Source organism: Grampus griseus, assembly GCF_964374135.1.
Source record: "Grampus griseus genome assembly, chromosome: 4".
Taxonomy (NCBI): domain Eukaryota; kingdom Metazoa; phylum Chordata; class Mammalia; order Artiodactyla; family Delphinidae; genus Grampus; species Grampus griseus.
The window spans coordinates 44,560,188-44,574,834 of record NC_138997.1 but is presented as its reverse complement, the minus strand read 5'-3'; the positions used below and the strand labels follow the sequence as shown (position 1 = coordinate 44,574,834).

Genomic DNA, 14,647 nt, shown 5'->3' with positions numbered 1-14,647 from the left:
ATCACTCAATGCTCCCAAAGTCTTTAATAGTAGTATTGATAATTACTTGATTCTAGAGCCATATCTGCAATAACTATTAATAACTATTAATCAAAACAATTATACAGCCATGTCCTATAAAATATCATCTAAACGATATTATGACATAAAGTTCAGGTATTACTAAGAGAACCCCAATTTACAGATGTAAAAAACACACTTGGTGCTCTAGAATTAAACCTAGAATAAGACTTAAATTCCTCATTCAAACCCCTCCATAATAATCATGCTCCAATTTGCCTTATCACCTCCTTGTTCCCACTGAAGCTCTGGAAGTTAACCAGATATTAACTCAATGTCCCATTCCTCCTTGAATCTGGACTCATACCTTTTATTTTTCTTTTTAAAACATCTTTATTGAGGTATAATTGCTTTACAATGGTGTGTTAGTTTCTGCTTTATAACAAAGTGAATCAGCTATACATATACATATGTTCCCATATCTCTTCCCTCTTGCGTCTCCCTCCCTCCCACCCTCCCTATCCCACCCCTCTAGGTGGTCACAAAGCACCGAGCTGATCTCCCTGTGCTATGTGGCTGCTTCCCACTAGCTATCTATTTTACATTTGGCAGTGTATATATGTCCATGCCACTCTCTCACGTCATCCCAGCTTACCCTTCCCCATCCCCGTGTCCTCAAGTCCATTCTCTACATCGGTGTCTTTATTCCTGTCCTGCCCTTAGGTTCACCAGAAGCTTTTTTTTTTTTTTTTAGATTGCACATATATGTGTTAGCATACGGTATTTTTCTCTTTCTGACTTACTTCACTCAGTATGGCTCTAGGTCCATCCACCTCACTACAAATAACTCAATTTCATTTCTTTTTATGGCTGAGTAATATTCCACTGTATATATTGTGCCACATCTTCTTTATCCATTCATCTGTCAATGGACACCTAGGTTGCTTCCATGTCCTGGCTATTGTAAATACAGCTGCAATGAACACTGTGGTACATGACTCTTTTTGAATTATGGTTTTCTTAGGGTATATGCCCAGTAGTAGGATTGCTGTGCCATATGGTAGTTCTATTTTTAGTTTTTTAAGGAAACTCCATACTGTTCCCTATAGTGGCTGTATCAATTCACATTCCCACCAAAGGTGCAAGAAGGTTCCCTTTTCTCCACACCCTCTCCAGCATTTGTTTGTAGATTTTTTTTTTTTTTTTTTTTTGCAGTACGCGGGCCTGTCACTCTTGTGGCCTCCCCCGTTGCAGAGTACAGGCTCCGGATGCACAGGCTCAGCGGCCATGGCTCACGGGCCCAGCCGCTCCGCGGCATGTGGGATCTTCCCGGACCGGGGCACAAATCCGTGTCCCGTGCATCAGCAGGCAGACTCTCAACCACTGCGCCACCAGGGAAGCCCTGTTTGTAGATTTTTGATGATGGCCATTATCACTGGTATGAGATGATACCTCACTGTAGTTTTGATTTGCATTTCTCTAATGATTAGTAATGTTGAGCATCCTTTCATGTGTCTGGTGGCAATCGGTATATCTTCTTTGGGGAAATGTCTATTTAAGTCTTCTGCCCATTTTCTTTTTTTTTAAGCATCTTTACTGGAGTACAACTGCTTCACAATGGTGTGTTAGTTTCTGCTTTATAACAAAGTGAATCAGCTATACATATACATACATCCCCGTATCTCCTCCCTCTTGCATCTCCCTCCCACCCTCCCTATCCCACCCCTCTAGGTGGTCACAAAACACTGAGATGATCTCCCTGTGCTATGCGGCTGCTTCCCACTAGCTATCTATCTTACATTTGGTAGTATATATAAGTCCACCCACTCTCTCAATTCGTCCCAGCTTACCCTTCCCCCTCCCCCTCCCCGAGTCCTCAAGTCCATTCTCTACATCTGCGTCTTTATTCCTGTCCCTTCTGCCTATTTTTGGATCGGGTTGCTGGTTTCTTTGATATTGAGCTGCATGAGCTGCTTGTAAATTTTAGAGATTAATCCTTTGTCAGTTGCAAATATTTTCTCCCATTCTGAGAGTTGTCTTTTCATCTTGTTTACGGTTTCCTTTGCTGTGAAAAAGATTTTGTTTCATTAGGTCCCATTTGTTTAGTTTTGTTTTTATTTCTATTTCTCTAGGAGGTGGGTCAAAAAGGATCTTGCTGTGACTTATGTCATAGAGTATTCTGCCTATGTTTTCTTCTAAGAGTTCTATAGTATCTGGCCTTACATGTAGGTCTTTAATCCATTTTGAGTTTATTTTTGTATATGGTGTTAGGGAGTGTTCTAATTTCATTCTTTTACACGTAGCTGTCCAGTTTTCCCAGAACCACTTACTGAACAGTCTGTCTTTTTTCCATTGTATATTCTTTATCAAAAATAAGGTGACCATATGTGCATGGGTTTATCTCTGGGCTTTCTATCCTTTTCCATTGATCTATATTTCTATTTTTGTGCCAGTACCATACTGGCTTGATTACTGTAGTTTTGTAGTACAGTCTGAAGCCCAGGAGCCTGATTCCTCCAGCTCCGTTTTTCTTTCTCAAGACTGCTTTGGCTATTCGGGATCTTTTGTGTTTCCATACAAATTGTGAAATTTTTTGTTCTAGTTCTGTGAAAAATGCCATTGGTAGTTTGATAGGGATTGCAATGAATCTGTAGATTGCTTTGGGTAGTAGAGTCATTTTCACAATGTTGATTCTTCCAATCCAAGAACATGGTATATCTCTCCAACTGTTCGTTATCACCTTTAATTTCTTTCATCACTGTCTTATAGTTTTCTGCATACACACACGTCTTTTGCCTCTCTAGGTAGGTTTATTCGTAGGTATTTTATTCTTTTTGTTGCAATAGTAAATGGGAGTGTTTCCTTAATTTCACTGTCAGATATTTCATCATTAGTGTATAGGAATGCAAGAGATTTCTGTGCATTAATTTTGTATCCTGCAACCTTACCAAATTCATTGATTAGCTCTAGTAGTTTTCTGATAGCATCTTTAGGATTCTCTATGTATAGTATCATGTCATCTGCAAACAGTGACAGCTTTACTTCTTCTTTTCCGATTTGGATTCCTTTTATTTCTTTTTCTTCTCTGATTGTTGTGGCTAAAACTTCCAAAACTATGTTGAATAATAGTGGTGAGAGTGGAGAACCTTATCTTGTTCTTGATCTTAGAGGAAATGGTTTCAGTTTTTCACCACCGAGAACCATGGCGGCTGTGGGTTTGTCATATATGGCCTTCATTATGTTGAGGAAAGTTCCCTTTATGCCTACTTTCTGGAGGATTTTTATCATAAATGGATGTTGAAGTTTGTCAAAAGATTTTTCTGTATCTATTGAGATGATCATATGGTTTTTCTCCTTCAATTTGTTAATATGGTGTATCACGTTGATTGATTTGCGTATATTGAAGAATCCTTGCATTCCTGGAATAAATCCCACTTGATCATGGTGTATGATCCTTTTAATGTGCTGTTGGATTCTGTTTGCTAGTATTTTGTTGAGGATTTTTGCATCTATGTTCATTAGTGATATTGGGCTGTAGTTTTCTTTCTTTGTGACATCTTTGTCTGGTTTTGGTATCAGGGTGATGGTGGCCTCGTAGAATGAGTTGAGGAGTGTTCCTCCGTCTACTATATTTTGGAAGAGTTTGAGAAGGATAGGTGTTAGCTCTTCTCTAAAAGTTTGATAGAATTTGCCTGTGAAGCCATCTGGTCCTGAGCTTTTGTTTGTTGGAAGATTTTTAATCACAGTCTCAATTTCAGTGCTTGTGATTGGTTTATATTTTCTATTTCTTCCTGGTTCAGTCTCGGAAGGTTGTGCTTTTCTAAGAATTTGTCCATTTCTTCCAGGTTGTCCATTTTATTGGCATATAGTTGTCTGTAGTAATCTCTCATGATCCTTTGTATTTCTGCAGTGTCAGTTTTTATTTCTCCTTTTTCATTTCTAATTCTATTGATTTGGACTCATACCTTTCTGCTACTACGTATCTGCTGATGTAATTTCTACCATCTGCAATGCCATTTGATTCATTCATTCATTTAATAAACAGTTACTAAGCCCCTAAAATATACTAAACATTTAGTATATCTCTGCCCTTAAAAATCTCAGTCTAACGAGAAAGCAGAGACATAAACCAGGTAAACAAAATACAGTCTGGTAAATGTCATAAAAGGGGAATGCACAGGATGCTAGGGGAGCGCAGAGAAAAAGCATAAAGCAAAGACTGGAAGTGTGAGGCAAGGTTTCCTGGAGTAGGGAGCATCTAAGGTGAGTTATTAAGAAAGTCAGTGAGGTCGTAGAGTATAAGGTATTGTAGGCATGTATAAAGCACAAACTAGGCTATATCTAAGTCACTCAGTTGGCTAGGCTAGAGAATATGTTTGAAGGAGGAGGAGTAATAAATGATAAAACTGGAAAGGTACAAGAGGCCAGTAACATGATGGACCTTACATACAACGCCATGAAAGCGCCATTTTATTCTAAAAGCAATAAGCAGCAGCAGGATACACTGGGAAGTATACAAGTTGAGGAATTCCCATGACCTAAATCTGAATTCAATCTCTTGTGTCATTTACTTGCTATGTGACTTTCATCAAATTTGCCTCTCTAACCTTCAGTTTCCTCAACTATAAAATAGGAATTAATAATATCAACTTTGCCAGGATTCTAACAAGAAGTTAATTCATGTAAATCTCCTAGCACAAGGGTCAGCAAACTATAGCTTGGTTTGCCAGCAATGAATGGTTTTACATTTTTAAAGGATTGTTTATTTAACAAACAACAACAACAACAATATAGAACAGAAATCTTCCATGACCCACAAGGCCAAAACATTTACTATACGGCCCTTTACATAAAAATCTTACCAACTCCTACCCTTAAGCTCATAATAGGCAACCAAAAAACAGTAACATTATTAAGGATTTTAAGTAGGGAATTTCAGCAATATTGAAAGAATTTTAAAAGGATTTCTCTGGTGACAATGCCTACAAAGAAACAGAAGTTAAAGCAGCAATAATGGATGTTGGGAAACAAGCAAGGAGAATGCTGCAGTAATCCATTAACTTTTCCTTTCCTCCTAACTATAAAGGTGAGATCAACTTCCACCTCCTCTCTTTATCGCTGTAGGCTACAACCCCATATGTACTCTGCTATACGGTACAGCACTTAATGTTCTTTGTCACTTAGCATATTCTGCCTTCACTTGCTTGCTAATTTATCCAGGCTTAAATCCCCTATAAGTGTAAGTTGTATAAGAGTAAATATTTTGGAGTCAAACAGATCGTTTTAAATATTAGTTTTATCAATATTTAAGATTTGTTATTTAACTCATATGGCTCCTAACAATAAGAAACAGTACAGCTAACATATATTGCGTTTTTTAGTTTTGTTTTGCTTTTTTACTTCAGACGTGCCGCATACTGTTTTAAGCACTTTACAGGCATTACTTCATTTAACCCTCCCAACAACCCTGTAGGATAAGGATTATTAATTACTATCTCCTTATTACAGATGAGGAAACTGAAGCATGGAGAAGTTAAATGAGTTTCCCAAGAGCTAGAAAGTGAAGGATCAAAGACTCACATTCTTAACCAGCTAGAGAATGAGAATCATACTGTCTAATTCACAGGACTTTTCTGAACACTAATTTTGATTACATATTTAAAAGGGAAGGTGATGACTTTCACAGTCCTTAGTACTCAGTAGTCTGATAAATATTAGTTCCACTTCCTGGTATAAAAGACTATATTCTGAACTTTTTATTCCCCAGAACCCTGAATTTAACACTTTATAGCCAGTAGAAGCTTAATAAATATTCATTAATAGGTTAGATATACTTTTGGTGATTCAAATTCTTATTATTTCAAGGTTATCATCCTGTACATAATTCACAATATATTATTTCATGAATTTATATGTAGATTTTGCAGCAGATTGCACTACATATGAACCTATAGCAGAACATACCTTGTCAGTTTTTTGGTTTTGTTTAAATATAAACATTATGATCAAAGAGCTATGGATATACATGTAAAGATCCCAGCAAAGTCTGTGTATAGAAAGACATTAAGGTTGGTATATCCTAAATCTAGTTCTATTCTCTTATCAGTATTTGTAACTGGTATTATATAACTGAACTATTTTACTCATTTAGGGAATCTAAGTAATTTGGGGAGAGAAAAATAAAAAGATTCTAAACTATGAGATTACAGAGAGAGGTTCTCTCTGCAAAAGATGACTATTAAGAAAGATAAAGTGTCGTAACTTCTATTTTGTGTCACCAATTTCTACTGTTAATAAAGGAAAACAATATAAAAGACCACAATTACCAGGCGTCTGTCCATTCAGCATGAATGATGAGTCTCTCACACAGCAAAGTGAACTACTTATTTCCTCAAAAAATTAGAAAATTTTTACCTATAATGAGATTCTAAAGTAGACTGAAAAAAATTAATGAAAAGTAATAATCCTGCTACAAAAGAGGATACAAAACAAAAATTCTGTTACTACTTATCAATTTTTGCCTTGTGAACAGAAAGATTCTTGGCTAAACCCAAAGTTATTTGATTTCTGAGACATAACATGAAACACAGAAATTTTTTTTTTTTTTTTTTTTTTTTGCGGTACGCGGGCCTCTCACTGTTGTGGCCTCTCCCGTTGCGGAGCACAGGCTCCAGACGCGCAGGCTCAGCGGCCATGGCTCACAGGCCCAGCTGCTCCGTGGCATGTGGGATCTTCCGGGACCGGGGCTCGAACCCGTGTCCCCTGCATCGGCAGGCGGGCTGTCAACCACTGCGCCACCAAGGAAGCCCAGAAATATATTTTTTTTAACATTACCTAATCATGGGGCTTCCCTGGTGGCGCAGTGGTTAAGAATCCGCCTGCCGATGCAGGGGACACGGGTTCGAGCCCCGGTCCCGGAATTTCCCACATGCCACGGAGCAACTAAGCCTGTGCGCCACAACTACTGAGCCTGCACTCTAGAGCCCGTGAGCCACAACTACTGAAGCCCGCACACCTAGAGCCCATGCTCCCCAACAAGAGAAGCCATCGCAATGATAAGCCCGTGCACTGCAACGAAGAGTAGCCCCTACTCGCCGCAACTAGAGAAAGCCCACACACAGCAACAAAGACCCAACTCTACCAAAAATAAATGATTAATTTTTTTTAAATTACCTAATCAGAACGCAGCTGCATGCAATTGTGTAATTAAAATTTCAAAAAGTAAATGAAGGATAATCACCACATCAAGTGCATCATAACCTTACCTTGCAGAGCAAAATTTCCTAAGAAATCTATTAAACTTTTTAGAAAACTATGCAGAAAAGTTACAAAAGTGAAACCATTGATGCTGAAATGTTTTGGGAAAAAGGTCAGGTGACAGCCAGGTTCAAAGTAAACATGGAATTCTTCATTAACCATACATTTTTTATCACAAAGGTTTGTTCCCTTCTTTTTAACTCTATGTTTAGTACTTCATTTATGATTTAGTTTCTCTCTGCTTCCTGTGTCCTGCTCCAACCTAGCTATCAAACTAAAAAAAAAAAAAAATTCTCCACACTGTTTTTAATTAATGTTTTTCAAAAGAAACAATATTCTCCACTGATCAAAAAACCCAAATTATTCAGAAAATCTTCAGTAAAGGATTAAGGGCCCTCCAAATGTGTATAGGGATTAATGGGAAGACAATGAGAGATCATGAAAGGGGTAGGGAAGAGAGAAAAGAAGGGAGAGGGAAAAAGAGGGGGGGAAAGCTAGCCCCTCTTTCCCAAACAAGTTAAGCATCATTATCTGCCATGTATCACTGGACTTAGCATCTTCACTTTTCTAACTCATATTTCATATTTCCCTCAAAACTCAACCTTAACACCCCTTCATGATAAAAACACTCAACAAACTAGGAACAGAAGGAAACTTCCTCAACCTGATAAACAGCATCTATGAAAACCCCATTAGCTAATATCAAATAGTGGAAGACTGAATGCTTTCCCCCCCAAGATCAGGAATAAGACAAGAATATCTGCTCTTGACACTGCTTTTCAACAATGTTTAGCCAGGGCAATTAGGCAAGAAAATGAAATAAAATGCATCCAGATTGGAAAAGAAGAAAAACTATACTTATTTACAGGTGACATGATCCTTGTTATACAGAAAAGCAGATGGAATTCATTTAAAAAACTATTAGAACTAATAAACAAGTTCAGCAAGGTTGCAGAATACAACATCAATACATGAAAGTCAGTTGTATTTTTTCATACTTGCAATGAGCAGCCCAAAAATGAAATTAAGAAAACAGTTCTATTTACAACAGCATCTAAAAGAATAAAATATTTAAGAGAAAATGCAACAAAAAAAGTGTAAAACTTTGAAGACTACAAAACACTGTCAAAAGAAATTAAAAATCTAAATATATGGGAAGATCCCACGTTCATAAATAGGAAGACTCATTTAATACTGTCAAGATGGTGACGCTCCCCAAATTATCTACAGACTTAACACAATTCCTATCAAAATTCTCGCTGGCTTCTTTGCAGAAATTGATAAGCTAACCCTAAAATTCATATGGAAATACAAGTACATCAGTGATTGCCTAGAATTAGGGGTATGGGAGAATGAGTGATAACTCAAAAGAATACAGGATTTATATTTCAGGTGACTAAAATGTTCTATAAATTTTGGTGAAGGCTGCACAAATGTGAATATACTAAACACTACTGAGATATTTTTTAAATGGGCTACTTCTATAAGTGAATTATATCTCAAAAAAGCTGTTACCAAAACAAATCTCTCAACTTTGAGTAGTCTCTGGCCCACTCACCATTCCATTTTACGTTACTCCCTCACAGAATGTCTGCAAACAGTTTATATTGTAGTGACTCTCACTTGTTCATTTATTGTTTTGAAACAACTAAATTATATGCTTTATTTACCTTATTCATAAGCTATAAGCTTCACAAGGGTCTCTTCTACTTTCTTTTTAGAACGAAGTATAATAATGGGTACAGAAGAGGCTCAAAATGCAAAACATTAGAAATACTTAACATGGAGAAGTTAGCCAGACTACTCAAAAATCTTTCTTTTGGAGAATACAGACACATATAAAACTCCCCAGATTCCTAACCAAACTGTTTAGAATAAAGACAAATAAAAGTATACCCAGAACTGAGGTTTCACTTTACAATAATCCTAGGCAGTAAAAGAGTAAGCTGCAATTCAATTAAAATTAAAGTCCAGAAATAAAATTAATGTATTATGGTTCAGTATTAGTGCAGGTGGTCAAAGAAAGTTGTAGTATTTTCATTATGAAACATGAACACAAGTTAATAATTGAGCCTTTGTTGTTTACTTGATGATTTTATTGTTCTTTCTGGGTTAAGCCTCACAAATATTAATTATAATGACTTTAGAATTACAAAAAACAGCAACAGAAAACACTAGAACACAGTAAGGTCCATCTAAATGATATTTTAAAACAATAATAATAGTAATGCTCTATCCCAACAGAAAAAAGAAAATTTAAAAATATGTTTCCCATGAAACTATACCTCAGAAACTGAAATTCAAAGTCAACTGATTTCAAAGTACAAAGAGAAATAACTCAAACAGCCAGAACCCAGTAGACCACAACGGCAAGCAATAACTGGATGGCAAAGGAGAGACCCACTAAAGGTTATAAAATCCAATTGTAATGGTCTTTGTGAAATCTGTATCTTTAAATAGCTGCTGACGTTTACTTGTCATTCAAACCTACCTTGGAAGAAATGTCCTTCTTCTCCTCCTGTGGCTCTTATTCCTTCCCTTCTCTTCCCACTACTCCCCACCCCTTCACACAATTTTACGCTTTGAAGATGGAAAGCAATTTTTAGTATTATAATTTACCTTTCAGAGATAATTTCACAAATATATGCTACCATCTAAAATAACATCATGAAATGCCCCAAGTTGTCCACCACCCAGGGACTACATTCCCATCCCCCTTGCATTCAAATAAGGCTCTGTGACAAATTATCACCAATGAAATGTGGGCAGATGTTTGTCTTTGGGGGTTCTTAAGAAATGTCCTGTGGGTAACAGGCAGGGCTCCAAGGCTCCAGGGAATGGTGGAGACATAAGATGTAAGGCGTCTGGGTTCCTCAATTACCACATGGAGGTAAGCCACAAGCCTGCTAACAAGGAGCACCTGCACTGGACTGTTATGTGAGCAAAATACAAACTTACATGTGTTAAGCCACTGAAATTCTGGGGTATATTTATTACCCTAATTAGCATTACCCAAAGTAAAACATGCATAAACCTTAAGTATTTCAATTCCCCCTAATTAAAGACATTTATAAGGGATATTTTGGAAAGACTGTTTAAAAGGCCACTTAAGTAACATTAAATTTTAAAACCTAAACAATTTTCCACCTTGATTTTACTGTAATTACTTTAAAATGATAGCAAGAAGAGTCCACTGTTAGTAATAAATTTCACTCTTCACATATCTTAACATATTATTTCAGTACCACCTGTTTTCATGATTATTACAGAAAAATGTCCTCCTCAATTCTCCCAATTTAAAAAAAATTACAAAGTGTTTTAAAATACCATAATTCATAATGTCTAATGAAAATTATCAAATACCTAGTTAAGGGCAAAATTCACTTCCATTTTATTGTTTTTAAAGTATTAAAAATTATCACATAGTTTTTAAATTAAGAATTCTTCCTTTCAATATAACCATATGGCAGATAATTCTGTTCACTGTAAATGCACATACACCCATAACAGATACACTTTAACAAAACCATGACATTTTGCATTCTAATAAAGTTCTCCCGCCTATCCTTCACAAAAATACTTCAAAAATGTGTTGAAATTTTAGTGCTTTACTAGGTTTTTTTTTTTAAGCTTAACATTGCTGATATAAATAATAATGATATAAGGCCTAAGGAAACCTGGTGTTAGTAAACAGAGACATTACAAACTTAAACCAATGAAACTCCTCCCACATCATCTTCACCCTGCCGTCACCAAAAAAAAAAAAAAAGAGAAAAAGAAAAAATGCTTTATTTAACCTTTCTGTTGTCTTTACCTTAAACTCCATACCATTATTTTTTCCAGCACAATACAATTAAAATTAAATGAACAGCCCACTTACCACTCCACACAGAATAATAAAAATGGAAAATTACTGAAAGTTGATAGATTTTTGCTTCCACTCAGGAAAATATTCCAAAAGTTTTTGTTTTGTTTTCTCCAGAATCAGTCAACATGAACTAAAACAATTACATAGCAATTCTGTGGCACTTATAGTTTGTGGATCTATATAAATAAACTCTAGGTCCTTGATCCTTTTTGATGTTTGATTATATTGGAACATATATGTGCTATATATAGCTTAAACAATTTTTTCCAGGGCTACATAGCAAGAACTCACAAAAACAGTAATGAAACTGAAAGATGGCCTATTCGAAAATATGAAAACAAATCAAGTATGACTAGATAGTCTCCATAAACTGGTACACTAGGCTATTTTAATGACAGTCAGTTCAAGGAAAAAGGACTTCTAAAATACATTTAACATTGTTTATATATACTTTATGCATATCAAAGGACTCAAATGTTCTGTTGTCTTGATTTTTAACTTAAGGTGACATAATATTTCTCTCAGTAATCCAGTAAGTATTTGTACTTATACATGTTTTTCAATGCCTACAGTCAGGGCTGCAAGAGGAAGAACTAGTATTTAACTAAGCAGCTATTATGTGCCAAACATATGTTTTTTCAATTTATCCTCAGGACAACCTTACTATAAACGTCTTATCCCCTTGTTACCTATGAGAAAACAGACTTACAGACATTAGGTACCTTGCCTAAGGTAAAACAGCCAAGAAAAGTGGCATAGCCAGAGTTTTGAGGTCCCTAAAACAAGTCCTTTTTCCACTGAACAACATGTGTTGTTTTTCCAGTAGTGTTCATAGAAAACAGCTCTCCACCCCTCCTGCTCTTCTGCTCACTTCCCAGTGAACAGCAGGAAACATTTCTTTGTGAGACCAGGTTCAGAAAGGAGCAATCTCTGACCGTTACACAGAGCATGGCCTGCAAGGATGGAATCTGTATGACGACTTCATCCATAGGGTTTTAGCTAGATGAGCTAACTAGACGCAAATAGAGGGTGGAGTAGATAAAGTAAAGAGCAAATAATCATTCAAATACCATTTATATTTGGTTCTGAAATGCACTGTATGCCTACTGACAGCAGATTTACCTCTACAGTTGCGTTCTGCTTAAACTACTCTCAAAATAGCCTTCGAAGAGCACACACTTGGAGTAGACCATACGGGCTGCCTGATCTAGGTTTCAGATACTGTGAGGGAAAACTTGTTTATACGTGACTATCTTGACTGACAACTAAGATAACTAGAGGCAATAAGGCAGTATCTCCTAAAATATAGTACTGTGCTTCCCATGTGTACAAAAGGCTCAGCTAAACTCCCTGAACACAATGCATCTAAACAGCCTAAGCTGAAGAGTCGGCTGTGCTAAGGAGGATGACAGCTCCAGTAACTTCCTCTTCCTCACCGACCTCCTCAGCTCGGCGTGTACACCCCTTTCCCCCTAGGAGGCAGGATAAAACAATTTCAAATGCACGAAATCCATCCAATCCTACCAACACCATAGGGCAGGGAAGCCAGCTTCCATTTCTTCCCCCGCCCCTCCGAGAAAAATTTTATCTTAAAAAAAAATGCTTAAGTATTATCAACGAAAAAGTACTTGCAACGAAAAAAGAGCTGAAAATATGTACTCAGTCCCTCCACACAGCCTTAAGGAAAGGATGAAAAGAAGGGATCTCGACACCGCGTCTTCTCGAGATTTACTGCTTTGATTCACTTTCCCTCGGGTCCCACCGCCGGCCAGAGGGTAGAGCTTGCGGTCGGAACGCCGAAATATGCCTTCGCCTCTCCTCAGGAGACGTGGGGGAGGCCAAGGCGACGGCGATCGGTGCGTCCCGCCTCCGACCCTCACCTGCCCAGGCCCTAGGCAGCGCCCTGGGCCCGCGCGGGCCCGGCGCCCCGGGAGGCGTCCGGGGAGGCTGGTGAGAGGCAGGCAGGCGGGCGGGCGGACGCCGAGGCGGTTAGGCCGCGCTGCAGGCCGGCGCGCTTCCTGCCGCGGCCCCGGGAACGGCGGCGCGGCCCCGACCCACAGCTCCCGGGCCCCGCTGCTGTGTGTGTGCGGAACACACACTCACCCTCTCCGGACCCCGCGGAGCAGCTCTCACCTGCGAGGCTCCTGAGCCTCGGCCACAAAGGGGGAGGGACACGCCACTCGGGGGTCCCAAACACACGGAACCCGCCCCCAGAGTCCCGGGCCCTGGGCGCGGACCACCCCCCCCCCAAACACACACACGCACGCACACCCCGGAACCTTCGCCGCTTCAGACAGAGACGCGGGTCATCCCCGCACCCGACACACACCCACTCGCTGTGGGTCCTCAGGCCGCCTCCCCGGCCGCCGAAGTCCCAACTCGCACACCCCCAGGCACATCTGTCCTTCTCCCACCTCATTTCCCCGGGGACGCGCTCCTCTTCCCAACACTCTCGATCCTACTCGGAGGCACAAAAACACTCTACCTCATTCTCTTCCTCTGGCCCAGAAGGAGCAACAGCAGCCATTTCCCCGCGGCAGGGGAAACACACACACACAAACACGCGCGCGCCCGCGCGCGCCAGGCCCCCACAGATGCTTCCCCTCCGGAGCCGCGGCCGCAGACGCAAACACAAACACCCACTGGAGGGCCTCGCTACCGCCCGCCCCGAAGGGAATCCGCGGCGGCGGCGGCGGCGGCGGGCAGGGCCCGGATCCCGACTCGCGGGCGGGCGCGCAGGGCGCCCGGGCCTGGGGTCGCCGAGGGCCTGCGCCCCCTCCTCACCTGCATTCAGCGCGCCGGGGTCCGGGCGGCGACGGCGGCGGCGGCGGCGGGGCGGCTGCTGCTGGTGCTGGTGCTGCGGCGGCGGGGGAGGCGGCGGCGGCGGTGGCGGCGGGGCTGAGGGCAGCAAAGACATGCAGGCAGCCCGCCGGGGGAAGAGGCACCGGCCGGAGGGGACGCGGGGCGGGCAGGCCGGGCCGGGCCGCCGAGAAACGGCAGAGGCGGCGGCGAGGAGGACGGCTGAGGGGAGCGAGGAGACGGATGGGGGGCTGGGAGGGGGCCGCGCCGCCGGGCTTCGGGGACGGTGACCCTGGGCGCGCAGGAGAGGCCCCGCGGCCGCGGCCGCCGACGCGAAGGGCCCTGCTGGAGGAAGCTGCGCCCCCGCAGCCGCCGGAGCCGCGGCTATTACTCGGAGAGCCGCACAGAGCCTGGCCTTGGCCTTGGCCTCCTGGCGCCGGGGCTGCCGCCGCTGCGGGGGTTGCTGCTGCGCCTGCTGCTGCTGGAGCCGAGGCTGCTGCACAGAGACGCCAGCTTTTGGTGCCTCCGCTCTCGCTCACACACGTTCACACCCCCGAGGGCCGGGGGAGAGGCGTCCGCGCGCTATCGGTATTGAGATTAATAAGAAGGTGCAGAGAGTGCGAGAAGGAGGAGGGTTGATTGACGTGGAGGGGCTGGCGAGAGTCAGTCACTCCCAGGCGCGGAGGGGTGGGGTGAGGGGGAGAAGGCGGAGCTCCAGCGCCG

General features: G+C 41.2%; 1 protein-coding gene across 2 annotated transcripts in view; it reads right to left on the bottom strand.

Annotated features, from left to right (window-relative positions):
• CNOT6L (CCR4-NOT transcription complex subunit 6 like) overlaps positions 1-13,674 on the bottom strand; it is a 112,727-nt gene extending 99,053 nt beyond the window's left edge. The window contains exon 1 of one of the 2 annotated variants that reach the window (XM_082653169.1): positions 13,611-13,674. In XM_082653169.1, the coding sequence (XP_082509295.1) occupies positions 13,611-13,615 (5 nt within the window). In that variant the 5' untranslated portion in view covers positions 13,616-13,674. Of the gene's footprint in view, positions 1-13,539 lie in introns of both variants that reach the window. The other variant, XM_082653168.1, reaches the window with a different exon arrangement.
• Between the last annotated feature and the right edge of the window lie 973 nt (positions 13,675-14,647).